The following is a 27382-nucleotide window of genomic DNA, read 5'->3' as shown; positions in this document are numbered from 1 at the left end:
TTATAAATATCTTTACAATATATTTTTGACAAATTTTCTAAATATAATTTGACCTTAAATATTATCACTTAATTTTGTGACATGCAAGTAAAATTGCTTCTTCAATTTTTCATATTAATTTTTTTTAAAATTGAATAAAGAACTTTTCTTTAATAATAAAAAATTGAATAAAGATCTTGCATGTCACAAAATTAAATGATAATATTGAAGGTGAAATTATATTTAGAAAATTTGTCAAAAATATATTGTAAAGATATTTATAAAAAACTATGAGTATGTGATAAATTTATTAAAAATATACACCCTTTAAGGTATTGAGAGTATTTTCGTCCAAAAAAACTTAGAAATAGTAAAAAGTACTTCAAATAATATTAACTCATAGTTGGTGGACCTTAAATGATGTTTTTAAAGTTCACGGACCTAAAATGATACTTTGGTAAAGTTCGTGGACCAAAAAAAATATTCCCTCTTTAAGAATAGACCAAAAATAAAATAATTTATAATTTTCTGGGGGTATTAGTTTTCAGTAATAATGATGTTGGGTTGAATGAAAAATGACGTTATGTTTAATTTTTAATTGATTGATCTTTCTTTACAAAAAGATACCCTAATAGTAATAATGATGTTGGGTTGAATGAAAAATGACATTATGTTTTATTTTTAATTGATTGATCTTTCTTTACAAATAATACTCTAATAAAGAGAAAAATGATGTTGGTCTTCAATAATAATAGAATTATATCAAATAAAAAATTATATTGTGTTGTAGTATGTGAATATTAAAAATGCTTAACTTTTAAATATGAAATGAACCACAATACCCATAAAATCATACTCCCTTCGTCTCATAATAATAATCATTTTTTTGTCATTTTGATTCATCCTACAAAAATAATTCATTTCTATTTTAATAGGTTTTTTCTCTTTAATCCTTATTTTATGGGATGGAGTGAGTATATATTAAATTTGGATTAAATCCGGATCTTTCATTTTAGTTTAGTGGTCTAGATTAGTAGTTGGGTTATCAACTAAGTGGGAGTTTTAGGCTATTATGACCTTATATATATTGTCATACTTGTGTGATACCACTATTCTAGTGCATAACAAAGACCACTTAACATCCACTACATCAGAAAATTAGCAGTCCTTGGAGAGATCCATGAGGTGGGTAAAACGTGGAGTCATAAATAGTTATTGAAAAAGGACGATCGGTTATGAGAGTGTTATCTTAACTCTTAAGTAAGAAATATGGTCAAAATATTTTATGAAATCCATTAATAATCTATGGAGTTCCATAGTAATTGACTATTGCATAATAGATTATATATTTCTTATATTTGCTAATATCATTTTGTGATCAAGCTTCAACTGTAATAGGAGTAATAAAGAATGAGTGGCATTATCCTTTACGTAATGATGCCAATTAGCCTATTTTTGAACTCCAATAGAAATCTATAATCGTTTCTACGTACTAAATAATTAGCTCTTGGACACTATCTTAATTGGTGAGTTCAATAGCACCGACTCATAAAAATGGTGCAGCAAAAGACAATCTATTAAATAGTGTTATGTCTGGAATAATAATTGAAAATTAAACCACGTCTTTGTCTTTTTGGATGGCCTACTTTTTATCATGTAATCACTATTGTCAATTTTATTTGGAAGACTGTCGCATCAATGTTTTCTGATTTCTTATTAGTACTAAAAAATACTCCTCATTTTTGGTCCACGAACTTTGTCAAAGTATCGTTTTAGGTCCGTGAACTTTGAAAATATCATTTTAGGTCCGTGAACTTTGAGTTATTATCATTTGAGGTACTTTTTACTATTTCCAAGTTTTTTTTGGACGAAAATACCCTCAATACCTTAAAGTGTATATATTTTTAATAAATTTATCATATATTCATATTTTTTTATAAATATCTTTACAATATATTTTTGACAAATTTTCTAAATATAATTTGACCTTAAATATTATCACTTAATTTTGTGACATGCAAGTAAAATTGCTTCTTCAATTTTTTATATTAACTTTTTTTTAAAATTGAATAAAGAACTTTCTTTAAAAATAAAAAATTGAATAAAGATCTTTTTATAAATATCTTTACAATATATTTTTAACAAATTTTCTAAATATAATTTGACCTTCAATATTATCATTTAATTTTGTGACATGCAAGAAAAGATCTTTATTCAATTTTTAATTATTAAAGAAAAGTTCTTTATTCAATTTTTAAAAAAATATATAAAAAATTGAAGAAGCAATTTTCCTTGCATGTCACAAAATTAAGTGATAATATTTAAGGTCAAATTATATTTAGAAAATTTATCAAAAATATATTGTAAAGATATTTATAAAAAATTATGAGTATATGATAAATTTATTAAAAATATATACACTTTAAGATATTGAGGGTATTTTCGTCCAGAAAAACTTGGAAATAGTAAAAAGTACCTCAAATGATACTAACTCAAAGTTCACGGACCTAAAATGATATTTTCAAAGTTCACGGACTTAAAATGATACTTTAACAAAGTTCGTGGACCAAAAATGATATCCCTCTAAATTAAATGCCATCCCATCCTCTTTGCGCCACCGCACAAATAAAACTTTATCTGTGTGATATATATTCCTCTTACTATCGTCAACTTTGAACTTTCAACATTTATATTTAGTTGATTTGTATTACGATGTCTAGTACTCTATTGGGTGGTTGAATTGGGCAATTTTCTTATGTTTTGCAAATCCATCTAAAGATTAAATAAAATGTCAAATCTTGGCGACCAAGAAAGTTTCAATAATATCTCTTGATTTAATAATTATGCCTTTATCTGCCAGCACACAACTTCAACTTTCAATTAAAATCCACGCATTTTGTTCGTTATCATATAATATGAATTTTAATTTTCAAACGTTGAATCTATATTAATTAAAAATATGACAAATTGGGGGTTTCCCTACCCAAAAAGATATACTAAGTACTACATATCATAATTGATAATACAAATGGATTGGAGCCACCAGGCACCAGCTGTAGAGAGTGAATTCAAAATCAGAGTGACACCAGAATTTGTAGAGCAGTTTTGGGGGACCAATCAATTGAATGAATGAATGAATGAAGAAGAAGAAGCCCATAAACTGATACATATGAAATTATTGAAGTATTAACATTACTAAATGTGACCCACTCATCATGCTATCCTAATACAGAAAATAATGTCACTGTCACTCATTTTTCTACTACATTCTTTAGCACTGATATGCCAATATTTCACCTACCTAACACCCTTATATCCTGGCAACTTGAAATCACAAATCTTCACTACCTTTTTACAACATTTTGCTGAGTCACGTTAGTTAGTAAGAGATGGAAATTGGAAAGAATTTTGTAAGACTGACATATATTCAAATACATTTAGGGCTCGTTTAATAATAAAGATGAGATATAAGAAGATTTGCAAAGTACGATAAGAAATGCGGGCTTCGTGTCAAGATAAGCTCAAATAAGAGTTTTTTTGTTATTGTTCGGTAGACAAGAAATGAGCCAGAAATGCTATCCGATCAAATTTGTGAGATACATATCATTGTATTTTGAGAAAAAAACTGCGGGCTTGGATGGGTCATAAAGGGATAACACATGCTTACATGATAAGTCGACGATGATACCAAACACTTGAAAATAGTCATATAAGTATTTATTTCTAGGCATTATCAATTTATCAAAGAGACCCTATATTATAGTAGTATATAATTAGGCGAGGATTGAATATGTTAGTTGAGTTAAGCTAATGTGGCCCGCTAATAAATAAACCAAACTCATTAATCTCTCAACTTTGAAAGATCGGTTCGATTATACCTAAAGAAATGAAGATACAAAGGAACATTGCCAAATAATTAAATGTGTTTTGCCATAATGATCGTAGTGATTCACATGTATGAATACATGTGCCCAACCCGGACTTATATAGGCAAATTTTATTTCGAATCATACTTAAATTTAATTGGGTGCGACTATTACATACTAGCAGTATTTTAGATTCAGAGAATAAAAAAAGTCATAATTCACTAAATTCAACTTTCATTTTGCTGATATTCTTTTTTCTTATTTTCTTAATGTTCACATTCTTGCACATGAGAGTGAATTTTTCAATTGGTGATGGTTCATTAAATCTTACTCCATATGCAGCTTATGACAATGACAAAATTGGCAGCTTGCATTATTTTCAATATATGAACAACAAATTAAAACCACAACCATGAAAGTTTCCCTTCACATTACACAAATCCAATGGCCTAAACAAGTAACAAAGTAAACAAATCCAATATCTAAATGCAAAACTACCAATGTTAAACAAAATTTGGTATCTTCTCTATTATCTTTACGACACTAGCAAATGTTCCCTTTATTGTTATTCGAAAACCAGAATTAGAATTTGTTATTGAAGTTCGAGTCTTGATAAGCGAATTACTTTTAAAAAATAAATTTTCTCGGTGAGTAACAAAACTAGTCCATCCCAAATAATCTTTTCTCCTAGCAAATTGGCAATTGCTAGGAAACCTGAAGACTTATTACGGACCAGTTTGGTGAATAAGAAAAAAGCAAAATGAGGAAAATGACTTCGCTTGATTTATATTCATAGTTTAGGGGTCTCCAGTGATATTTTTTCCAATGATCACAAAAATAAGATTCCAATAATTTAAGAATTATTTATATAACTCACTCTTGAATATATAAGAGCATCTCCAATGGCGGCGAGCGGACAGGCTAGCCGATTCCCGGCGCTGGCCAGTCCGCTCGCCGAACCATTGGAACCGGCGAGCGCCATTTCGGTGAAAAAATCGGCGACCCGACGCCGATTTTCGGGGGCTGGCCGATCCGCTCGCCGGTCGGCTGGCCGCCATTGCAGGCTCCCGATCGGCGAGCGATCGGCCAGCTCAAATTTTTTTTAATTTTTCGAAACACTATATATACGCGATTTGCATGTCATTTTCATTCGCACCACTTGTTTTAACGAGTTTTCTCACCATCTTAATTTCTGTACAAGAGCAACAACGTGAAATGAGTAACGCGGGTGGTAGTAGTGGTGATAGTGGTGGTGATGCTGAGGAGTACGAACGGCAAATGAAAGAAGAGTTGGAGGCCTATACGTCCCGCGAGATAAACCGGTTGATACAAAGGGCCTTGCAGCTGACGGTACCTCGACCTCCACCCGTTGTCCACCGACGAGCAGTGATTGATAGGGATCACGTAGCTGCACATCAGCGGCTATATGAAGACTACTTTGCGGAGGAGTCGCGGTTTGGGGTGCCTCTTTTCAGGCGGCGTTTTAGGATGCGTAGGGCAGTGTTTATGCGTATCGTTGATGCTTTGGAGCGTCGATATTTATGTTTCCGGTTCAGGTACGATGCGGCTGGCAGACCCGGCCACACACCTATACAAAAGTGCACTGTGACAATCAGACAGTTGGCCTACGGAGGCGCGACAGACATGTGGGACGAGTACCCCCACATCGGTGAGACGACTGCCCTGGATTGTCAGAAGTATTTCTGTCAGGGCGTCATTGAAATATTCCGTGATCAGTATCTTCGAAGCCCTACCCCTGAAGAGTGCCAGGATCTGATGCAGATGCACGGGGAGAAGCATGGGTTCCCCGGGATGTTGGGCAGCATAGATTGTATGCATTGAGAGTGGAAGAACTGCCCCGCTGCCTGGAAAGGGTTCTACACGACCGGCTACAAGGGAAAGAATCCCACGATGATCCTCGAGGCCGTAGCTGATTACCGGTTGTGGATTTGACATGCATATTTTGTGGTAGCCGGGTCGAACAACGACCTCAACGTCCTCAACTCGTCGCCCTTTTTCAACGAGCAGTGTCAGGGTGTCGGTCTTGCCATCAGTTTTATCGCCAACGGGAACCAGCATGATATGGGCTACTACTTGGCGGATGGGATATACCCTAGGTGGCCCGTCTTTGTGAAGACGATCAGATGCGCTTCAGATGAGAGGAAGACCTACTTTGCGGAACGGCAGGAGTCGGCGCGCAAGGACGTGGAGCGCGCATTTGGTGTGCTCCAGTCTCGATGGGCGGCAATTAGGGGTCCAATGCGTTTGTGGCATGTCGACTACATTGCTGATATAATGTACGCCTGTATTATCATGCACAACATGATTGTCGAAGATGAAGGTGTACAATTGACTAGTTGGGCCAATGACGATGCAAATGAAGCCGGCCCAAGCCACGGCGTGGCCGCCCCCAACGTACGAAGGGGGGTACCTCAAGATGAAGTCGGCCGCCTCAAGGCACATGCTTACATGCGCCAAGTGGATGCTCATATTCGACTCCAAAAGGATCTAATTGAAGAGTTGTGGGCGCGGAGGACTGCACGTCGTTAGATTTTTTAAATTAATGTACTTTTTTTTAATTAATGTATTTTTTTAATTTAAATATTATTATTGAATTTTCCCGTATCTTTGTCGTAAATTTAATTCCGTATTTTGTGTGATTGTTAATTATTTATTTTTTATAATTTTATTTATTGTGGCTAGCCTATTGCTTGTCCAGTTGCTTGTCCTGATGATGTGACAGGAGGAGTTTTTAATGCTAATAATATGACAAGGGGAGTTTGTGGCTAGCCTATGGCTGACCTATTACTATTGGAGATGCTCTAAGCTAGGTCACAAGTAGTATAGTCTATATAAAATAGGCTTTAGTATTGGTATTTAAATCATACTCATAGAATTCACTTCTAAATTCTAATGTAAGTTTATGACCTCATAGTCAAATTGAACTTGACATCCTTTTAAAAGTTACTGTAAAACAAAATGGATCCAAATAAATTGTCAAAAGAAAAATTGAAGTGAGTGAAAATTGAATCATGGCATATGAATATGATTTGCTAGTGTCAGTAAAAACTCAGGAAACCAAACAAAAGGGCCTCAATTGCCCCCCAAGAAAAAAAAATAATTGAGGGAGAGAGAACGAACTACTCTTCTACTATTAAACTAGAATACTCAGAAGAAAAAAAAACTGGTTCTTTGAATTGAAAACAATACTCCACAAACAATCCCTAGAATTATTTGTATTTTTCTGAGCCTCCCACCATATTAACAATAATCTGAGATCTCATTCTGACACTAATCTATCAAGATTTTCTCTCTGCCAACAAAATTCCAAGGAAGAGTTTCTTTTCTTTTTGTTATCCAATCTGCGATCCAGGAACAAACTCTGTCACCATCAAACTTGTATGGGTTTTTCCAGCTAAGGGTGTTGTTGAAAGTTGGCACAAAAGCTATGGAAGGCCCCCAGGTTCAAGGTATGAAATTAGAGAGAGAGAGAGAGACAGAGAGAGAACGCCATCCAATCCATATTCTCTGCACTTCTCAGATAAAAATTAACTATTGCTTTATTGTCTCTGCAGAGACAGATTTTGAAGAGTAAATTCGGCCCATACCCTTTTGGTTTCCTTCAATTTGTATCTTGCATATTAATGGTGTCTACCCCTTGTACGGCTGTTGGGTATAACACTTGTGCTATGCTTAATCTGGAGTTGAGGTCGGGATCGATGATGAACATGTTGTCTGCTGGCTGTTTTGGATGATATCTGTCTGTATATTTATATGTTTAGGGTTTAATTAAGTTGTTGTGATTCTTTGTTAGATAGATCAATTGGACATGTAGGTTTTATATGTGTATTATTATAAGTGCTGTGTTGTTGTATCAAGGAGTAGTTGAATAGAGTAAATGATGGTGAAGCCTTGTTGGAGAGCATGTGTTGAGGGAGATGGGAGTGGGAGTAGGGATGATACAGATGGTAGGGCTAATGGGCTGTGGTGGTATAAGGATCTTGGCCAACATGTTAGTGGAGACTTCTCAATGGCTGTGATTCAAGCCAACAATTTGTTGGAGGATCAGAGCCAGCTTGAATCAGGGCCACTGAGTTTGCTTGACTCGGGGCCTTGTGGTACCTTTGTCGGAGTTTATGATGGACATGGAGGGCCGGAGACCTCCCGCTTTGTCAACCAGACCTTGTTCACCAATCTAAAGAGTATGTCTCTCAAGAAACTTGTTTGTTTGTATCTTTAATTCCTTTTGTAAATGAGCCTTAATTCATTATTCATCATAAGATACCAATACAAAGGGGCAGAGAGAAGAGGTAGTATAGGTTTAGATTGACACAAATGCATAACTTCTACCATATGTTAAGTTGCTGCATCCATTACTTCACTATGAGATTGATGCTTACTTTGTTGGTAAAAATGTGGCAAGATATGCATAAATCCAGTCTCAGACTCTGAATTTGTTTGGTGGTAGTTAATCCTTGTTAGCTTAAGCTCGTGCCGCGAGTTGTTGATGACACAGGCTATGTTCTTTCCTGTTGCTAACATGGCAATTACCCCACTGAACTAGCTTGCCTTGATAATATGCTGAAAGATCAAAGATGTAAAAAGTAAATAGGCAATTGTATAAGGCCAAATACTAAGTATGAAGTTTATCTAGAAAAAACATGTGCATAATCACATCTTCCTAAATGTCAATTGTGTGTTCAAGTTATGTGATTGGTGGTGTTGGTGCAGGATTCGCCTCCGAGAGTGAGGAGGTATCTGCAGATGTAATTAGAAGGGCTTTCTTGGCAACTGAAGAGGAGTTTCTGTGTCTAGTAAGGCAGCAATGGTCTACAAATCCTCAAATGGCTTCAGTGGGGACATGCTGTTTGGTAGGGGTGATATGCAACGGGGTCCTTCATGTCGCCAATGCTGGAGACTCACGAGCTGTCTTAGGCAGGGCAGATAAGAGTGGTAGAGGAGTAACCGCCGTTCAATTATCCACGGAGCACAATGCTAGCTTCGAATCAGTTAGAAATGAGCTACGGACCTTGCATCCTGATGATCCACATATTGTAGTTTCAAAGCACAAAGTGTGGCGCGTGAAGGGCATCATCCAGGTAACCACCTTTGCATTTCCTCGTCTTTAATCCAAAAAATATGCGGCTACCAAGATGATAATGGAGCTGGTTTTATTTAAACAACAGGTATCAAGATCCATTGGCGACGCCTATCTCAAGAGGTGGGAGTTCAACAGAGAACCACTCTTGGACAAATTCAGGCTGCCTCGACGGTTCAGCAAGCCAATTCTCAGCGCAGAACCGTCAGTACTCATACACAGGCTCAACCCTGAGGATCAATTTCTCATCTTCGCGTCAGATGGTTTGTGGGAGCACTTAAGCAACCAAGAGGCGGTAGATATTGTCGCCAGCAATCCCCGTAATGTAAGTCTCTCTGATTCTGCTAGGAAATGAAACCAAAGAGTTTGAAGTAGTTTTTCAAGCAGCTTATATGATTTTTTGGTACAATGTTGTTGGACAGGGCATAGCTAGGCGACTGGTTGAATGCACTCTTCGAAAAGCAGCCAAGAAGAGAGAGATGCGCTATGCAGACCTGAAGAAAATCGAACGAGGCGTGAGGAGGCATTTCCACGATGATATAACGGTTGTCGTCGTTTTTATAGATCGTCAACCATCTATTGCTCGATCAACTCCCGTTGTTTCCATACGAGGGGGTGCTCGCCTTCCCAGTCGTGCAAATGCTTAATGTACCTACCTCTTTTATCTTTCGTTTTGAAAAGATAAAATGAAAGAAGGAATATATTGTTTTATTGAATCTCAGATGACTAGCTCATTTGGGAATTGGGATATTAACCATCGACTCAACAGATAGGTCATCGCATTTCATATCTTCATTTTAAATAATAATGACAACTTATAATGATTTTGAGATAATGATCAGAAATAACAATACCCTTATCAACATATTTAATTTCTCTAACTTTAATCTATGTCCATTTGCTTTATATTTTCATTTAAGTGACTAAACACACCCTTCTTAAGTTCAATGCCCAAAAAAACACTATATTGAGACAATCATGTAAGTTATTACGAGAAAGATATAGTTGGAAAAGGATAGTAATAATTAATTCACAATAATTCACATATGGTTTACAAATTCATTCACAACAATTTTCTGTTTGCATTAGCATAACGCATGTTGTATGTTCAATGGATTTTTGAGAGACTGAAATCATCCATAATAGAATCAGATGGTATGAAGAAAGAACTACAAACATCCCTCTAGCCGCCAACCAAACTATTACAAGTTCACCAAGCTTTCCATGCTAACTTGCGTTGCTAACTAGGAATTACTACCTGAAAGCAAAAGAAACCTTGCTAGCATTGCAAAGTAGTTGCAACAACCAATTCATGCACATTCAATAAGCCTTTAGCTGATTCACCTGACATGACCGTGCATGGTCGACAACCACAAACCACCTCCTGAACGGCATTTCATCTCAAAGGACAAGCCAACCATTTCAAAAACACCATATGATAAGAAAATATTTATCCATCATTCAAATTTTAAAAAATAAAACTACCAAAACATCAAACAAACTAGAAGGTTTCGAATCATTTTGAAGTAAATCTATCAGATCAGATACTTCTAAGAAATTTTCTGGAAAAATAGCACAGAGTCACTAACATAGGAGAAGAAAAAAGGTGATGGTTTTAAACAGCTGTTGAGTAAACCAGCATTAACCTTATCAAAAGTTGACAATTTTTAAAGATCTCTAAACAACAACTATTTGAAACGCAAATCATCAACAAAGATTTTATCAGTCACTTCCACATAAGCAAGCCACGGGTGGGCATATAGTACACTACAAGCACAATGACAAGTTTGGGTAGCAAATATTCGATCAAACACAATCTAGCAAAACCTAACAAAAGACTTCTCATAGACCAACATGACCAAAATTTATGGGTACAACCTGTTAAACCAATATTTGTTATCCAGTTCATACAAAAGTACTCATGCATATCAATGCTTGCGGTCAGACAACAAGATGCAGGTATAAACAGGAGAAAAACGCAGAAAATTACACAGAGCTACACATCTAAAAGACCTTTTAATGCATTTAATTCTTTAAATGGATGGCATGCCGATTCAGAAGCACTGACATAGAGGAGGTGACTGTTGATTGTTGCAGGCATCACCAAGAACCCATAACAAAAGGAGTCCAAATTACAAAAAACAAAAATCACTTGTTAATCACAGATGGCTATGCAAACAGGTGTTAATGTCAGGTTGTCAGCAAGAGGGTAGCAGGGGAGTTGAAGACGTTACTCTAACCTACGCAACCTGAAAAAAAAAAGAATGATACATCAAATTCGGAAATGCCATAAAGAATAAGTAACTGAGCTTTTAGGTTGACAGAATCTTAAAGACGAAGAATTATGAGGTTTGCAACGATAAATGTCAGATGAATGTCTTACTATCAATTATAGACCAATGTTTATTTAGGTTCCTCCTACAGCCTTGCCAGATATTGCTGTCTTCTGAAATGTTAAGCCCAGGAATGAGAAAAGGAACCAATAAATCTTATTACAAAAACACTTTCCATAACAATTATTATTATTTTGATAAGAAACATAGGCTCTCATTCATATATTTATAACTCATCACCTCAATATTTCCTTCTCCATTTGCCTTCTGGCTAGACTGAGGCTGCGAAAATCTGTATTGCAGCAAAGTCCAACTCATTAAATTAACTCTAAAAAATTTCAACTTTTATAATGTTAGCACAACTTTCAATTGTGGGTACATTGAAAGCATCCTCTTCGCCATCATTATAATAATGGGGTAAAAAAATCTTGCTATACCTGAGTGCCCTTGCTTTCTTTTTATCTTCCTCTACTGAATCAGTCACAGGAGTTGACCCAAACCTAGCAAGTCTAGCTTTTTTCTTAGACTCCTCATCAGCCGATACAGGTTTGGTAATCCCAAACCTGATGAACAATTGAAATGGGTAAAATGAATTAATCCAATTAATCGCTCACTTAACAGCAGCAACAACAAGAAAACACACACATAAGCACACAAGGGCAAAGAAGGCCCAAACCTCTCTGCTCTAGCCTTCCTTTTCAGATCTTCTGATTGCTTTGACGAATCCAATCCATCAGCAGCAGAAGCTTTACCAAACCTGCTTAAAAGCAAGTGCTTAGATAAGCTCATCTGCAACCATATTCAGTGAGACAAAAAGTAACACAATATGTTTTCTAAAAGTCTTAACACTAACAATAATAACATCACTAGTTAGCACCAAAAGAGCAGAATGGGGTATACAGGAATAACCATCACAGTATACCAGATAGATGTACTGCTACACTCTGATTATCATTTAAAGCCAACTATAGATTGCAAGTTCAAAGTATAAACAACCAAATTAAAAGACTACGTAATAGACCCATAATGTTCTACTATAACTTTTATGTCTAACTTAAAAAATTAAGATGGCAATCCATAAATGATACTGCTAATTAGGTCGCCGCAACTTCCCAGCACCGATTCGTGAGCAAGAACTTGATGAGGAGCAATTTTCTCGAATCCAAAACTCAAAACACCAAATGTCGAGCCATAACCCTTACCGTAAACACAACATACAGGTCGAAGTTACATGGAGTAATACAGAACCAATTAGTGGAGGCAACACTATATACCTCTCTGCTCGAGAATTGCGCTTCTCCTCTTCCGAAAGGTTTACCGGCATCCCAAACCGCTCCGCGCGCTTCATCTTCTTCTGAATATCCGTGGCCGCATCGCCTCCGTCTACGTCGCTTGTTTTCACAGCCGCCGCATCCGGAGTCGCCTTCGTTTGGTCGCCTGGAAGTTGAGGAAGTTGCTGAGTCGATGAGGCATCTTCAATGGGCGATGGCGCTAAATTGAGGTCTGTGGTGGTTTTAGGGTTTTCGAATTTAGATGCCGTCGCGGTGGCCATTGGGGAGAGAGATATTGGAAATCCTGAAGATGAAGGAATTGAAAAGTGCTCAAAATCGTAAGTCCAGAGAAAATACTAGAATATGTATATACAACTCCATATTTATTCTGCGCAAGGATGTTGGAGTATATCACAATGTTAAAACGACAAAACTCATTCACCAACATATTGTAAGGCCTTGTTCGGATTTTGTCAAAATAAACAAATAGATAAAAAAAAGTATAATACAACTTAATTTGATGCTAAAATACTACTCCCTACAAACATTGTCAACCCCAGTATATTGAAAAAAATCTTGTTTTTCATTTTTACTCTCTCTATCAATTTATGACAAGTTAAGGAGTATTTTTTTATTAACAATATATTTCTACTATTATTCTTTTTATTTTTCAATATATCAATTTTGTATTAAAATTTGCGTATTTTCACTTCAAATATTGTTTTCATGGCATAATAAAGTGGAATATAGTGCTTCTTGAATAAACCATATCATATTCAACATAGAGTTTTATGCAGTATTATTTGGTTAGTTAAATAGAGATAATAAAGTAGAGAACATGATGTTTTTTCACTTTGAAAAATGTGATATCCTAAAAAATGTGTCACTTTTAATGGAAAGGAGAAAATATTAACTTTAAAGACAAATGGACATAATTATAGGATAAAGAGTAGATTGTGTCGCATCGTTTGAGGTGTTTACTCAAAAATGTATAACCGTTCGGATAATTGTCATTTTTTTGTGATAAAATTTTTCCAGAAAAAGCCCGCAATAGAAACATTGATGTAGCAACTGAAGTTACACATCACTTGTCTATATGTCAATGAACATCTGATATGTAACTTATAGAAGTGTTAGCTTACTCGATTTATATGTTTATCCGTTTTTATCAAATCGTTTAAAGGTTTTACTCATTTATTTCTCATAGTTTTTGTCACAAGGTGAAAGATGAACTCCGGTTAGCAGAGTTCACGGAATCCACACTACTACAGGCTCGCTTTACTTAGTGGGTGTGGTGTGACTTGAGAATAATTGAAACTAGAATGAGTTTTGTTTTGGTTAGGACTGGGTGGTAATAAGGCGCAAGCCCTAGGGATAAATTTGTCATGTTTGGCTTAAATTCATTACCAATAAACCACATGATTGACATAAATCTAGCAGTGTGTGGTGCAACGCTGTGGACTGTGGCGGATAATCAACTAGTTGTCTAGCTCATTGGCGGCGCAGAGGCATCCCATTACATCATAGCCTCACCTCCACAACACTTCTGTTCTTCACTCTTAACTGCAGAAAAAAAATAAAGAAAAAAGAACAAATTTCCGAGCCATAAAATTGGCTTCCACAATGCACACCAATTCAATCCAAATCCATTTTAATTTCGATTTCAATCTGCTTAAATCATCCCCAGTCTATTGCCCTAAGAACGTCGCCAGTAGGTTTATTCTTCGCCGCTCTCGCCCCCATTTCTCAGGTTTAATCTCAAGCATGCATTTTTATGTAAAATGATTCTCTGTCACATTCGATGTTGTTGGTGACTTTTACCTGTTCGTTTGGAATAATTTCAGGTGGATGTTGTTGTAGTGGAAAGTACCATTTAACATCAGCGATCTCAGAAGGTGGTCTGAGCAGCAAGGCCCCAAGAAGACTTAATGCGAAAAAATATTCGACAATTACTTGTGCAAGGAAGACCGAGCATGAGGAGAAAGCTTCTACTTCGCGAGATGATATAGGTGAACCTTCGGGAGTTTTCTGTGTATGTGTGTGTTGATCTGCTTTTCGAGATGACTTTAGTTTCTCTTATACTAGTATAAATGCAGCATCATGTTTTACTCTGTCTGAAGACATATAGTGCTTCAGTTTTGTTCTAAAATTAGAATGGGGTGGAGAAAAATGATTATACGCATCTTTTTGTTCTGTTTATGTGTGTGTTGATCTGCTCATTGAGAGTTTTTTGCATATAGAAGTGTCCCGATTACTTTACTTTGCATCATTAATGGTGGCCTTGCTTGAAGATCTTGTGGATCTTAATTACAGACTGAAAGACAATAGGTTGTAAAATTATGCTGATTTGTTATTTTTTAACTGATCCCACAGCTCATGATGTATCTAGATATCAGTCATCCAATGGCATGGGTGACCGTGAGGACTCATGTGATGATGTCTCCCGTGCTGATGCTAAAGAAACGACTTTGAGGACTGATTATACTTCATCTCTAAGAACTGTGGGCTTGTGTGTATGTGTTTCCTGACTGTAATTCTGGCTATGCTTAAGTTGACTTATATCCGTGAATAAGGTGAATTGAAGTCTATTTAGTAACCTTTGTTGTAGGTGTTCTCGGCTGTGGTATTTGGTGTTGGTGTGGGTTTGAAAGATGGAGTTGGAAAGGCATCTGAGTATTTTGCTGGGTATGATTACTGACCTTCTAGTGGCACACCTGTTCTTTTGGTTCTATGCAAGTTCTTCCCATGGCAGTAATAAACATTAATATTGTTCCCTTTTGGTAATCTATATTCTGTTTTACATATGCTTCAAACATGGCCTTGTTATCAGAGAATTTGACTTATATAGAGTAGCTGAAAGTTCCATTATCTCCGTGCACAAGCTCATATACAATTGAAATATTTTATTAACTTATTCTTCTCATAACTTGTTTCATAATTACATTTCCTCCTCTGTATGTTTTTTTCTTTTACAGCTGGGTTGTTTTAATCTTTCAGAAGGATGACACATGATAATTTTTTAATGTCCTCAGTGTTTGAGTATAATTTCCCGTGCACAAATGTTGTATTTGTTGCATTTCTGTTGATGACTTGATGCTTGACTATGTTTAGGTATCTACTGGAGCAGAGTTTATCTGTGGATAATCTGTTTGTATTTGTCCTAATATTCAAGTATTTCAGAGTGCCGATCAATTATCAGGTCTAGCACCATAGTCCTATTAAAACATTTGACCTTTTCTTTAGAAGATAATTGGATGTAGTATATTTACCTGGTTTTGTGTTGGTTGATGATTCAATATGCTTACTGAAAATAGAACCGCGTGCTTTCTTATGGTATTGCTGGTGCTGTAATCTTCCGATTGTCATTGATACTTCTTGGGACAGCAACACTTCAGGTCAGTTGTAAACTTCAGTGTATATGCTTGCTAAAATTGGAGGACTAAATGCATGAAAAATGTATCAGTATCTCTATCTTCAATGCCATTCAAAAAAATTATCTTCTGCTTTCTTCTAATTATGGAGTTGCTTTCTCTTGTCTTTTAGAGATTTGAAGCTGTAAATCTATTTCTGGCAGCAATACTCCTCTATTCCTCATTCAAGGTACCATCCGCTCTGGTTCATGTGACCGCCATTGTGTCAGTATTCATGTTTTTTTCTCTTTCAGAAAATTGTTCCAAAACTGATTAGCAATCAGATATTGCATTTGAATATAATTATGCACATAGATGGATTTGAATCATATCGTTTGGAGGCTGCCGTGAAGAGAACTTCCTTATTGCCTTCTCTTGTAGTCTAGCCTAATTCTTTCACCTTTTGATACCTTTGCATGAAATTCAGAAAAACTTTCTCCACAAATTGTGAAGTTCTATTGTCCTGTGTCTCAGTAAAAATCATAGGATAATATCTTATCATGCTGCCATACAACTTTAAGTTACTTTGGAATCCCCCTGATTCTCAGCGATATCAAGTAGCAGCAGCAAGTGGGTCTAATCGACTTGATGGATATATACATTTGTTTTTTGACCATGCGCAGTGGCCACTCTATGGCCCTCCCTGGAACCATTTCAACAAAAACAAATATCCGCTACATTCCATGAATAGCATGAAATTAGATTTCATTTTCTGTGATATGATATATACTCGGTACTTCTTCTGTGGATATATGTGATTGCCTATCTGCTGCATTCCTGCATTACTAGCATGTTGTAGAACGGTTCCTATGCTTAATCATATATCTTTGATTGCTTATATTGTTAACTTGACAAAAGTGGCCACTTATTAGGTTTTCTTGGTGCTGCTCTCTTATTCTGGCTATATTTATCTTTTCAGCTATTTGGCGAGGATGATGAAGATAGTGATCTTTCAGATAATTTCATTGTGAAGACATGCAAGAAGTTCATCCCTGTAACTTGTAATGTTCCTCATTCACCTTCCTTCCTATTCTTCTGGAAAATCATTTGTCGTAAAAGCACCAGGCACATGCCTGATTCCCGAGCTCACCCTATACATTTCTGGGAGTGCTTGCGTGAAGATCCTTTTTCATTTTTATTTTTTCCTGTTTTGGCATGGTGTAATATTTGATTATATTTTTATAGAGGTGTAGGTTAGTGCTTGATTTGGAGCTTGATATCATATCATTAACTTATGTCTGATTATGGCTTTGCTTACCCCATATCATTTAGAAACTTAACTCATAGCTCACTACTGGCATTTGGTTCTGAATCTTCTGATCCCATCATACAACCTGTCCCCACCCCCCTCATCTTGTTCTTGTTTGGCAGCTGAACACTGCCTAGCACCATCTATGATTTCTTTTATTTTAATGAGTTAATAACTCTTACTCCTTCCACATGTCTAATCTGCAGCTGACTATGATGGAAATCGATTTTTTACTATCCAGGATGGCATCTGGAAAGTATGTTCTCAATTCACCATCTCACTGTAACTAATGTGACCTCACCTCATGTTGAGACATTTCTCCACTTGATGCATGAAATTTTGGGCACAAGCCTTTTCTAATTTTAATCAAGTCCCTGGACTCTCTCCTGAATATTTCCAAATTCCAACAGCTGCAAATGGGACCTAAAAGCCTGTATTATGTGTTTCACGTTTTCAGCATCCCATGCACATAAATTCTTTAAGAAATTGATTTCTAGCTTCGTTTCTAACAGGAGTCAAACATTTTGGACAGGCTACACCTTTGCTTCTGACAGTAGCTGTTATTGAACTCAGCGACATTGCATTTGCTGTAGGTGTCCTATTCCTCAACTATCTGAAATGCACATTTGGAAGCTAAAAGATCACTGGTGTTTCATTATCATATTTTTCTTTCTTGTCAGGTGGACTCTATACCAGCAGTTTTTGGTGTCACCCACGATCCCTTCATAGTTTTTTCATCTAACTTCTTTGCCATTTTAGGTACTACTTGTCTGTCTGTGTCCCTTCCTTATAGTGTGTGTACGTAGTATTAAAAAAATGATCATGTTAAGGCATTATTGACTATGTTGATTAAACCAGGAATTTGAGGTAGTTTTTTGAAAACTGAAAGTAAGCAATATGAAACTTTAAGTTCTAGTATATGAATCTTAAAATTAAGCTATATAAGATTTAGATGGAATCCTTAAAAAAGGTTGGATGACATTAAAAATAAATTAGTTTAGATGTCGTTTTTTTAAATAACAACCATGATAACTTTTTCCTGGACTAACTGGCATACAAACCTGGTTTTGATGTGCAACGGTTCTGGACAGGAACTAACTTCATCAGAATTTTGTTTGGCTTGTAGGGTTAAGGTCCTATTATACACTCATCTCAGAAGGCATGGCAGATTTGGAGTATTTGCAGGTGAATTTTTGCTTTCTTGGTTTAAGATTAGGTTGTTTATCATGGTTTGAGCCTTTGAGGCTATACACTCCACTCCACTTCACTCCACGGTCACAGGTTTAGCTTTTGTTACCATTTCTTTGATATGATCGAAAGTTTATAACGTGGCATTTTGTTGTCTTCATAAGCTACTTTTATTACGTACTAATGTCATTGCCAAATTTCTGCCAATCAGCCTGCTATTGGGGTGGTTTTAGGATTCATCGGGTGCAAAATGATACTAGAATTCTTTGGTGAGCGTGCACGTTTGAAATAAGCTCAGCTCGTGAATATCTGTAGTTTCGTTTAATGTATGCATTTCATTCCGACTTCTCTCCAGGTTTGCATATATCTACTGAGGTTTCCCTTGGACTGGTTGCCACATCTCTCACGAGCGGCGTCTTGCTGAGTTTACTGAAGAAGTCAGACTCGGAAACGATAGAGTGAGAAGCCGATGTTGAACTCGCTACGTATTACGTGATTATAATAACTTCTGTCGACCAACATCTGATGAAATCATAATTGAAATATGTATTCTTATTTGAATAATGATAGCACGAAATAAAGCTCTAGGCAAGAATTTAATGCAATTGCGTTATAACGATTTATACTAATTCGTTGGAAGTCTTTTGGGTGGAGAAAATAGGACTTTTTTATGGATTTATTCAATATGTGCACCTATTTAAATTCATTTTTCCTTATATGCACACAAGTCTTGCACAAAAATGCCACAACTCCACTTAAACCACTCAAAATTGCCCTAACACGTCAATTATTAATCTCAAACCTTTTTCCTTTCAAGGTTCGGAACATAAATGATTACAGTTGAGATTATTATTCAAATAATAGTTGCATTGAACTTCATAATAACGAATATTCTCACTTTCACCACTTTTGCCGATACACTTTCAAGTTGAAGTTTGTGGGTTTTGAAATTTATACAGCAGTCAATCAACTACGTGTTTGATCCTAAACTGCATATTTATTCACAAACTCAAATAAATTTTGCAATCGATTTATGATGATTTGATCGATTATCATCTGTGCGCAAAAAAGTATTAGCCTCATCTTTGTATATTTGATGAGATAATTGGATATTAACCTCGATGGACCATGTCTATTTAAGATACAACGCTGCTCTCCTCATTCTCTTTGCATTTATATACACGTCTTAACAATGTCGTACTTACTACAGGATCACGCTAAGCTTAGGTTTGCAGACGAGATGACACGTTCCTTAAGAACATGTTCGCATCATTACAAAAACTAAAATTTAAGATATTAATCTCTTGAATCAAATTTATTCACGTAGCAATCCAATTCTATAAAATCTTGTCATTCACTCATTATACACTATCGTGGTCCATTGTACAAATCAGATAATAATAGTAATAGCTATATACATTCTATAACTGTACGAAAACCAGTCATCTACACAATTATCCAAAACAAATACATGCACCCTACGTAGAAGACGATCAAGAAAACAACGCATGACACAGAATAATCCAGACATTCACAGTTGAATTCCGAGGAAAAAATTATTTAAGTAATAGCACAAACCTCAGAAATGGTTGTCAGTTTGTTCTCTTCTGGGGCCAACGCTTCCATCAATTCGTTTCTTATCACCTTTGCCTTTTGTTCTAGGAGGAGTGCAAGGTTTCCAGAGAGGGTTCTGAGCAGGATGTGTTTCAGAGTCGTACTTCTGTGAAGACAGATATGTCAGAGCTGTGACAACATCACCAATCATGGGTCGCAGGTTAGGCTGCTCCTGAACGCACATTGCTGCAATGGCGAGAGCTTGGTACAGGCCTCTAGTTGGGTATTGACCTTGGAGCACAGGATCAGCAATCTGTGGGAATTTCCTCTTGTCCTTGAACAACGGTCTTGCCTGTAGAAATAGCAAAGGTCCAAGGGAATCAACTCAAGCAGCTGAAACAAGAATATAGTACTAAGTGCCAAACTTACCCAAACGACGAGATTGTGCTCATTCCCATTCTTTGAATTGTCAACAGCTTTCCTGCCTGATATGATTTCGAGAAGAACTACACCAAAGCTATAGACATCTGACTTGAGAGTCAGCTGGCCAGTCATTGCATATTCAGGTGCACAGTATCCATAGGTGCCCATGACCCTTGTGGATACATGCGTATTATCCCCAACAGGTCCCAGTTTAGCCAAACCAAAATCAGAAAGCTTTGGATGATAACCCTCACCGAGCAAAATATTGGAGCATTTTAGATCACGGTAAATGACAGGAGGGCTAGCTTTGTCGTGTAAATATTCCAATCCTCTTGCCGCTCCGGCAGCAATTTTCATTCTTGTGTTCCAATCAAGTATTGCCTTATCGGGCATTGGATCTGCACAGTAATAGTCCAAATCATTAGCAATGCCTTAGCAGTGCCAAGTACTGTGGGTAAGGTTAAGTAACATACCATGAAGATGGTCCTCCAAAGAACCTAGCTCCATATATTCGTAAACTAGAAGTCTCTGGTCCCCATCAGCACAGTATCCAATTAGATTGACGAGGTTAGGGTGATCAAGCAGACTCAGCATCAATACTTCAACAAGAAATTCTCTGTTTCCTTGCAAGCCATTCCGATCAAGTTGCTTGATTGCAACAGCCTACAAAATGTGCAAGATAAACTCAAAAACTGATTAAAGGTAAAACAATTGAAATTGGGGGGAGAAGAGTGCTTAAAAGATAAAATGCCAAGAATCAATGTTGTTTACATACTTGACTGGTTCCTTCCAGCTGTCCTTTATACACTCGGCCAAAGCCTCCCTCCCCTATAAAAGATTCTCCACGGAAATTTTTTGTGGCAGCTGCCATTTCACGGAAAGTAAAAGTCCTGGCTGCAATTTTATTGGACGATCCATCTTTGGTGGCATCTCCGGCTTTACCTTATAGACAACGAGATAAATACTAGTGAAGAATGTCATACGTATACCAGACAAGTAAAAAGATAAAAAGATCCAGATAAAACTAAGCATGCAACTTTGAAAATGTTGAGGCACACCAGGTGCATAAAGAAGTACTTTTGAGGACAATGATTAGTTGTTTCATGCAATAAGCTGTGTGGTGGAATCAGAGCTCATTTTGAAATAGAAATTTACTTCTTCTTCCACCGAATACATATTTAGCTGTTAGTGTTAGATAAGCTCACATAATCACAAACTTAAATGAAATAAACACAATAATTGTTTGCCCCAGTTTGATACGATGCGTAACTACATCTAGGGGTAACGTTATGCCAAAGATTTCACCAGATATAATTTACAATGAGAGGGGATATATATAGGCAAAAAAATTGAACCATAAACCTATCAACAATAGGAATTGGGCTGCCCCCTGCGACCCCAGCCAACTCACCGATGAGTTGGATGATCCCTTCTTTTCAGGATCTATACTCGACAGTTAGCACTTATTTTTACGGATGAGAACAAGTCTTCATTAGCACTGGATGAATAGGATCTTAGATAATTGTCCAAGACAGAAGTACTCTTTTCAAATTTTAAAAAAATGAAATAAGGTGTCATAGTTAACTCGCCAGTAAATCTGGTTTCAATTACAACACCAACTAAGACAAGCACATTAGTTGTTTCAATAACAATTTCCTTGTACTCAACAATAAAATCTTTCTCTGGTACTACGTTATAATGGAAAGTGACAGCTTTATCACAAGACCCGCATATCATTTGCTCCCGGGATTTCAGTTCATTGTCAATATAAAGAACTCAAGCTCATATCTAGTTATAGGAGACACCTTCAAATTTAACAGAGTGATTCAACTTGAGGTCCATATTTAGAATTATAAGCTTATCCTAAAAACTCTACTGTAGAAACTTTATCCCTAGCATTAAGTGAAGTTTGATGGTCAATACAAGAGGTCAACAAAACAAGAAAAGCTCCCAATAAACCTTATATCTCTCTGTTTTTTGTAATAATTGGTAGCAAAAACATTAACAGTTCCCAAAATTCAACAAAACGAAAGCTACAGTTAAAAAATCCCAACTCCGTCGAGGTCTATCAAGAATTTACACCCTCAAATCAAATAACATAATCGAGAAAGGAAAGCGTGAAATGATAGATGCTGAAGTCCCACATAATCAACAACATTCAGAAGAGCTGACAGATTTCAAAATTCAAAGTAAACATGTGAAAAAAAGTCAATCTTTATGGAAGCCCTACCTGAAGAGGGCTCGACTGGATCGAGTGACCTATTCTTCTTCCCCAGCTTTTCCTTTGACTGTCCCGAGCATGGGAACCATCCCATTTGTTGCCGTCTTTGTCTCTCTCTCACACACACACACACGCACGCACAGTTGCTGCGTTGGCTGAGCGCTGCAGTCTGCAATGCGACGTTGAATACTGCTCGAGAGAAATCAATAGAGGTGAATCAATCAGTAATTGAATTTAGTAGTATTTCCCAAAAGAATCTGTAATTCAGTATATGCCTTTTCTTTTTTGAGTTAAATAAATAATTTGGGAAAAGCTCTTTGCTGTAATATGGGTCGATTATAGTAATAAAACAAATATATATGTAATTTGACAAATAAGGTATTGAAGTAATATTAAATGCAAATAAATATAGCTAGTATACAAAAATTAAAATATTTCGTGGGCAGTAGCAATTATGGTTGTCATAATGAATATACTAAAATTAAAAATATTTTATGAGGCGTAGCAATTATGGGTGTCATTTATGTAAAGGCGATGTCGGATCTATGCCCACAACTTGAAGGCATCATTACTGTAGAGAATTGAAAATTAGTGCGAGCCCATTAACTTCAACAATGCCGTCCACATCCAATACATATGATACTAATACTATTATATCATTTCAACTAAACTCAGTTGAAAATCAACAACACTTTTTGGACCAATCATCGTTGCACTAGTTTTTTCAAAAAAGAATTCAATGATTCACCAGTCTCCGACTCCATCACCAATAAAGGAAGAAATGCAGAATAAGATAGCCAATAATTAAGATTTGGTTACACATTGTTTGATTGTAGAGAACGATGAAATGCAGAAAAAACATATTAAGTTACATCCCAGTTGATATGCCTCATCAGAATAATTGGGATCGGATGAATTCGTCGTTCGAGCAAAATCTTCTTTCTCCTTGGATGGGTTCAGTTCTTGGCACTTGTCTTGGATGCCTCTACATTTGCAGTTTTCATTGGCATGGCATGGCTGTGTTTGCCCTCATACGTCGTTATGAATGTGCCTGGATCTTCAGAGGTTCTCTCTACATACTTCCTCACATTGCAGTCCCGATGGGTGCATCTGTAGTAACTCCTGCAAAACCATTCATGCCATGAATATGATAGGATCAGTAGTTGCAAAATCATTCGTACCATGGAAGTAAAGAAAATTGAACAATGGAATTAACTAGCTTTGTAAATGAACTATTCATATTTCTATTTAACTTCCATTAATCAAGAAACTCATGTTGTTTGGTCAAAACATACATAATCTTGACGCTCAGAATTCTTCACCTTTAATATCATCATCAACAGGTTCCATGGAATATGATTCGGACCAGTTCAATGTATTATTATGAATGCTGAAATAAATGAACCAAGCATATTTAGTGCAAGTACTAACCTAGGGTACATCTTTCCCCTCACTACTTTCTGGCCGTACTTCCTCCAGCGGTATCCATCCCCGATTATGCCAGAATCAGTATGGTTCTGAACGACAATGGATGAGGCTTCCCCAGCCATACTTGCTCTGGGTAATTGGTTGTCGGATTCCCTAGAGCAATAAACATCAGTTTAAGAGGGCCAAGTAGTCTGGTACCACCTTCTGCATCGACAAATATGAAGCTACACAAAATAGCAATCTTAAACATTAAAAAAGTAAATTTATTTTACGTTCTTTTGCTTCTGAAGGCACCACCTTCTGCATCGACAAATCTACCAACTTCATCACATTCACCCAGCGAATTATGGGACACTGAGGGGCCAGCATTGCATGCTGCAGATGCAACAGTATAATTGGTTGGTGGAGTACTGGAAAAAGTTGACTGGTTAGATGATTCAGTAAAATCCTGAATGTCTGATCCCCCTTGATGAGCTCTCACTGCCTCAGCTTGTTGATTTATCACATGACTTTGCACCTCTTTCCGAGCGGCATCATAAACTGGTGTCTGTGTGTGTCCATCTGCTGGAGTGTGATCAGGTGGCTGGGGCTTTAAGTGGTTATGCTCACCATTGTAAACTATCTCTGCAATCTGTCCATCAAGCGATTTTTCTACTTTCTTTTTTACGGGACAGTTCGGGTATGTACACTTGTAGTAACTTCGAGGATACTCACTTCCTTTAACCTGTTTCTGTCCATATTTACGCCAATTGTGACCATCATATGAAGTCCGATCCCTGATGTTTGCAGGGATTGAGAATTTGGTTTCCTGAGCATGATTTTCTACTGGAGTAGTTGCCCTATGTTCCGACTGTGTGGGGAAATCAGGATGGATCTCTAATTTGGTGCCGGATTGGTGAGTTACTTGGTTTGAATTTACTCTATTACCGTCCTCACCAACTTCTTGTGTAGGAGCAATACCATTACCCCCCTAAATGATCGAAAAAAAACATCAAGATCTTGATGGGAAAAAAAAGCATGGGTAAAAGATGTAAGCCAAAGCTATAAAACAAATTTTTACAAGAATTGTGTTTTCCCAGGAGGCCTAATTAATAGTAGTGGAGTATAAAAGAACATATGTGGGTCTTACATATCATAATATATATACTAACCAAATTTGACAGGAGAGAAACTGTTGTCCTTGAAACAAGCTTAGCTATTGGTTTGTAGACCACACTGCACGCGGTGTTAGATTCTAGGTCCCTTTTAGTTGGAATGCAAGCTGCAGCCTCATCCTAGAGTCATTATATATATTTGAGAAACAACAAAGATTACGGAAGTTTGCATAATACGTAAACAGAAAGTAGTCTTTGATAATTAACAGCTCCAACCAAATCAAGAATGCTGTCAGGCTTAAAGCGCACTGTCGTTGGTCTTATGACTGTAGCAGCTTCAGTATTAGCAGGAGGTGGAGAAGCATCAGTTGTAACAGAGAGAAGGACAGATAAGGATTTCGGATTGGAGAAACGAGGTCTACATGCAACTGGTTTGGCTATCACGATTTTCTCTTTCTCCTTGATTTCCATCATGACTGTAGCAACTGCTATGACTCTCCTGCAAAAATAATGTCATAAATGGGATTGCAGGTATAAGATCCTCATTCAAACTTATGAGAAGCAGATTAAATAGCTCCCATGTTCATCAATTTTGAGATTAAGATTAAGATTAAGATGAGAAACATCATGCATCCATCCATAATCCCCATTGACAAGGTGAGAACATATCTATAGACAAAGGAAACAAGAGACATGATTTCAACGCGTTTTGTCGAAGAAAATTAATAAGAAATTAGAGCATGGAAGCATCCTGACTGATACATGCGCAATTTCCTTGCAGTGCTGTTTCGAGAAAGACTCCATAACAAGCTTTTCAGACACCTTCAATTTACATTATTATTATTATTATTATAGTTCTTGTTAATTAGATTTAGGAGGTTGCATCTGCATCAGTTAGAGCCGAACACTAACCTAACTATTGACCCGAACAAACATATTTGCATTTCAAATAAAAGTGATATCAATATGATAGCATACATCATGGCTTAATGAAGAAGGGCTAATATCCAGGAGCATAAACGCAGCATAATGAGACATCTCAACAGAAGATCCTGAAATTCAATAATGCTAATTTGGACAAGCTCAACATCATGATTAAAATTTATGCCATTTTGCTTCAAGGTTATCCTAAAACCCATTCTGGGAAAAGAAATAGTGATCACCGATTAAACAATCTTCATAAGGTCATCATTTCAAGCCATTTTTGCAGTAATAAACAGTAATAGAACATACAAACAAGAACCTTTAGTAATGTACAAATTCCAATATCCATCTAAATGAAGAGATAGAAGGCAGGCGCCCAATCGAATCCAAAAAATCAACAGCCCTAACAATCATTTTCAAGTGTAAATTCATATCTCATTGATACATAATTCTCAGCCACAAGCTCTAAAATTGCAAATGCATGACTTACAAGTAGATTTATAGAGCCAATCTGCATCCATTCTCATCACTGAATGTTAAAACTGCATTCAAAAGATGAAATTAAAAAGGAAGGAATAAAATTGGAAGTATTCGCTATGGCCAATAATACAGCTCAAAATTAAATTTTAATTTTTTTTAAAAAAAGAGATAATTTTCTATCGAACCCTTTCTGCAGTTCTTTCCAGGTTCCAGCTACAAGGATTATTGCCCACTCCAATGGAATAGCAATAGAAAAAGAAAAGAAATAGTATCTCTCTGTTTCTTCTCTTTCAAAATTGCCCTTGGACTAACGACAAAAGATTTTGATCGAAGTAAAAGTGTATAACACTGTTAATGTGGGAATTGGGGAAGGCGACGCAGAGGTGAAATTTGGTTTTCTGTGGATTTTGAGAAGAGATGCTGAATTGCCAGAGCATGTGATGGTGGGTCAACTAACTGTCTCTCCGCAACTCAATTCATTCTTCTAATTAAGTTTAATTACGAGTGCTAACTCAGTTTGGCATAGCTAATCGTCTTCATATGCATTAATTATGTTTGAGAGTCGCCTTATTTTAACCTTGCGAATGGTAGTTGAATTTTGGAGCACGCTCAATGCGCACGTGCTAAAACCACCCACCAATTCATGCCCATATTAATTTTATCCTATTTTTAGACTTCACACTCATGCCTGTATTCTGTTTCTATTTTTGAGTTGGTCAATATATTAAGTATCTACTAAAAATTGGAACTCGAAAATCAATATATCCCTTTGATTACATTAATATTACTACAAAATTTAACCACAACACCAGCAATTTATCCACACGACTTTATTTTTCCAATTCATCATTTTCTATTAATCTT

At 36.5% G+C, this 27382-nt stretch overlaps 5 protein-coding genes across 7 annotated transcripts; 2 read left to right on the top strand and 3 right to left on the bottom strand.

Annotated features, from left to right (window-relative positions):
- The first annotated feature begins 6952 nt into the window (after window positions 1-6952).
- LOC121748518 (probable protein phosphatase 2C 48) lies at window positions 6953-9697 on the top strand. The gene is made up of 5 exons (XM_042142929.1): window positions 6953-7315; window positions 7421-8047; window positions 8577-8944; window positions 9032-9268; window positions 9366-9697. Exons 2-5 carry the CDS (start codon window positions 7744-7746, stop codon window positions 9588-9590), a joined length of 1134 nt encoding a protein of 377 aa, XP_041998863.1. The 5' UTR covers window positions 6953-7315; window positions 7421-7743; the 3' UTR covers window positions 9591-9697.
- Window positions 9698-9945: 248 nt separating this feature from the next.
- LOC121799238 (protein MODIFIER OF SNC1 11-like) lies at window positions 9946-12957 on the bottom strand. 2 transcript variants are annotated; one of them, XR_006050223.1, is made up of 7 exons: window positions 12551-12957; window positions 11953-12033; window positions 11714-11839; window positions 11517-11568; window positions 11327-11389; window positions 10288-11192; window positions 9946-10201 (listed from the first exon to the last, which is right to left on the bottom strand). XR_006050223.1 is itself a non-coding variant. In XM_042198567.1 (6 exons), exons 1-5 carry the CDS (start codon window positions 12826-12828, stop codon window positions 11351-11353), a joined length of 576 nt encoding a protein of 191 aa, XP_042054501.1. In that variant the 5' UTR covers window positions 12829-12957; the 3' UTR covers window positions 9946-11192; window positions 11327-11350. The 2 variants fall into 2 exon arrangements, 1 of the variants encoding a protein (XP_042054501.1); XM_042198567.1 differs by having other exon boundaries at window positions 9946-11192.
- A 1044-nt stretch (window positions 12958-14001) lies between these two features.
- Window positions 14002-19073, top strand: LOC121748506 (thylakoid membrane protein TERC, chloroplastic-like). 2 transcript variants are annotated; one of them, XM_042142906.1, is made up of 14 exons: window positions 14002-14297; window positions 14392-14556; window positions 14921-15060; window positions 15156-15232; window positions 15659-15746; window positions 15862-15942; window positions 16091-16147; window positions 16877-16958; window positions 17413-17462; window positions 17739-17795; window positions 17887-17965; window positions 18333-18391; window positions 18606-18663; window positions 18750-19073. In XM_042142906.1, the coding sequence occupies exons 1-14, from the start codon at window positions 14171-14173 to the stop codon at window positions 18854-18856; spliced, it is 1227 nt and encodes a 408-aa protein (XP_041998840.1). In that variant the 5' UTR covers window positions 14002-14170; the 3' UTR covers window positions 18857-19073. The 2 variants fall into 2 exon arrangements, with proteins under 2 accessions (XP_041998840.1, XP_041998850.1); XM_042142916.1 differs by lacking the exon at window positions 14002-14297 and having other exon boundaries at window positions 14416-14556; window positions 14937-15060.
- A 635-nt stretch (window positions 19074-19708) lies between these two features.
- On the bottom strand, window positions 19709-22907 carry LOC121748497 (probable serine/threonine-protein kinase PBL7). The gene is made up of 5 exons (XM_042142894.1): window positions 22602-22907; window positions 21147-21313; window positions 20845-21034; window positions 20378-20769; window positions 19709-20300 (listed from the first exon to the last, which is right to left on the bottom strand). The coding sequence occupies exons 1-5, from the start codon at window positions 22684-22686 to the stop codon at window positions 19974-19976; spliced, it is 1161 nt and encodes a 386-aa protein (XP_041998828.1). The 5' UTR covers window positions 22687-22907; the 3' UTR covers window positions 19709-19973.
- A 455-nt stretch (window positions 22908-23362) lies between these two features.
- Window positions 23363-27056, bottom strand: LOC121748489 (WRKY transcription factor 44-like). Its single transcript, XM_042142883.1, has 7 exons — window positions 26704-27056; window positions 26529-26580; window positions 25391-25613; window positions 25172-25294; window positions 24293-24990; window positions 24024-24173; window positions 23363-23714 (listed from the first exon to the last, which is right to left on the bottom strand). The coding sequence occupies exons 3-7, from the start codon at window positions 25586-25588 to the stop codon at window positions 23549-23551; spliced, it is 1335 nt and encodes a 444-aa protein (XP_041998817.1). The 5' UTR covers window positions 25589-25613; window positions 26529-26580; window positions 26704-27056; the 3' UTR covers window positions 23363-23548.
- Window positions 27057-27382: the final 326 nt, after the last annotated feature.

This window comes from Salvia splendens, chromosome 1, assembly GCF_004379255.2.
Source record: "Salvia splendens isolate huo1 chromosome 1, SspV2, whole genome shotgun sequence".
NCBI lineage: Eukaryota > Viridiplantae > Streptophyta > Magnoliopsida > Lamiales > Lamiaceae > Salvia > Salvia splendens.
Note: the sequence above shows the minus strand (reverse complement) of the source record. Positions and strands in the feature narration are given on the sequence as shown.

Excerpts from the sequence above, each read along its gene's own strand:
- LOC121748489 (XM_042142883.1), bottom strand. The coding sequence starts at position 25,588 with ATGATGGAAATCAAGGAGAAAGAGAAAATCGTGATAGCCAAACCAGTT. Across the intron at positions 25,295-25,390 it reads CTGACAGCATTCTTGATTTG|GATGAGGCTGCAGCTTGCAT; the intron begins GTTGGAGCTGTT and ends TAATGACTCTAG. Across the intron at positions 24,174-24,292 it reads GCCTTCAGAAGCAAAAGAAC|GGAATCCGACAACCAATTAC; the intron begins GTAAAATAAATT and ends TTATTGCTCTAG.
- LOC121748506 (XM_042142906.1), top strand. The coding sequence starts at position 14,171 with ATGCACACCAATTCAATCCAAATCCATTTTAATTTCGATTTCAATCTG. Across the intron at positions 14,557-14,920 it reads TACTTCGCGAGATGATATAG|CTCATGATGTATCTAGATAT; the intron begins GTGAACCTTCGG and ends CTGATCCCACAG. Across the intron at positions 15,233-15,658 it reads GCATCTGAGTATTTTGCTGG|GTATCTACTGGAGCAGAGTT; the intron begins GTATGATTACTG and ends GACTATGTTTAG.
- LOC121799238 (XM_042198567.1), bottom strand. The coding sequence starts at position 12,828 with ATGGCCACCGCGACGGCATCTAAATTCGAAAACCCTAAAACCACCACA. Across the intron at positions 11,840-11,952 it reads AGGAAGGCTAGAGCAGAGAG|GTTTGGGATTACCAAACCTG; the intron begins GTTTGGGCCTTC and ends ATTGTTCATCAG. Across the intron at positions 11,569-11,713 it reads AAGAAAGCAAGGGCACTCAG|ATTTTCGCAGCCTCAGTCTA; the intron begins GTATAGCAAGAT and ends GCTGCAATACAG.
- LOC121748497 (XM_042142894.1), bottom strand. The coding sequence starts at position 22,686 with ATGGGATGGTTCCCATGCTCGGGACAGTCAAAGGAAAAGCTGGGGAAG. Across the intron at positions 21,314-22,601 it reads TCCAGTCGAGCCCTCTTCAG|GTAAAGCCGGAGATGCCACC; the intron begins GTAGGGCTTCCA and ends GTTGTCTATAAG. Across the intron at positions 20,770-20,844 it reads TTTGGAGGACCATCTTCATG|ATCCAATGCCCGATAAGGCA; the intron begins GTATGTTACTTA and ends ATTACTGTGCAG.
- LOC121748518 (XM_042142929.1), top strand. The coding sequence starts at position 7,744 with ATGATGGTGAAGCCTTGTTGGAGAGCATGTGTTGAGGGAGATGGGAGT. Across the intron at positions 8,945-9,031 it reads GCGTGAAGGGCATCATCCAG|GTATCAAGATCCATTGGCGA; the intron begins GTAACCACCTTT and ends TTTAAACAACAG. Across the intron at positions 9,269-9,365 it reads TCGCCAGCAATCCCCGTAAT|GGCATAGCTAGGCGACTGGT; the intron begins GTAAGTCTCTCT and ends GTTGTTGGACAG.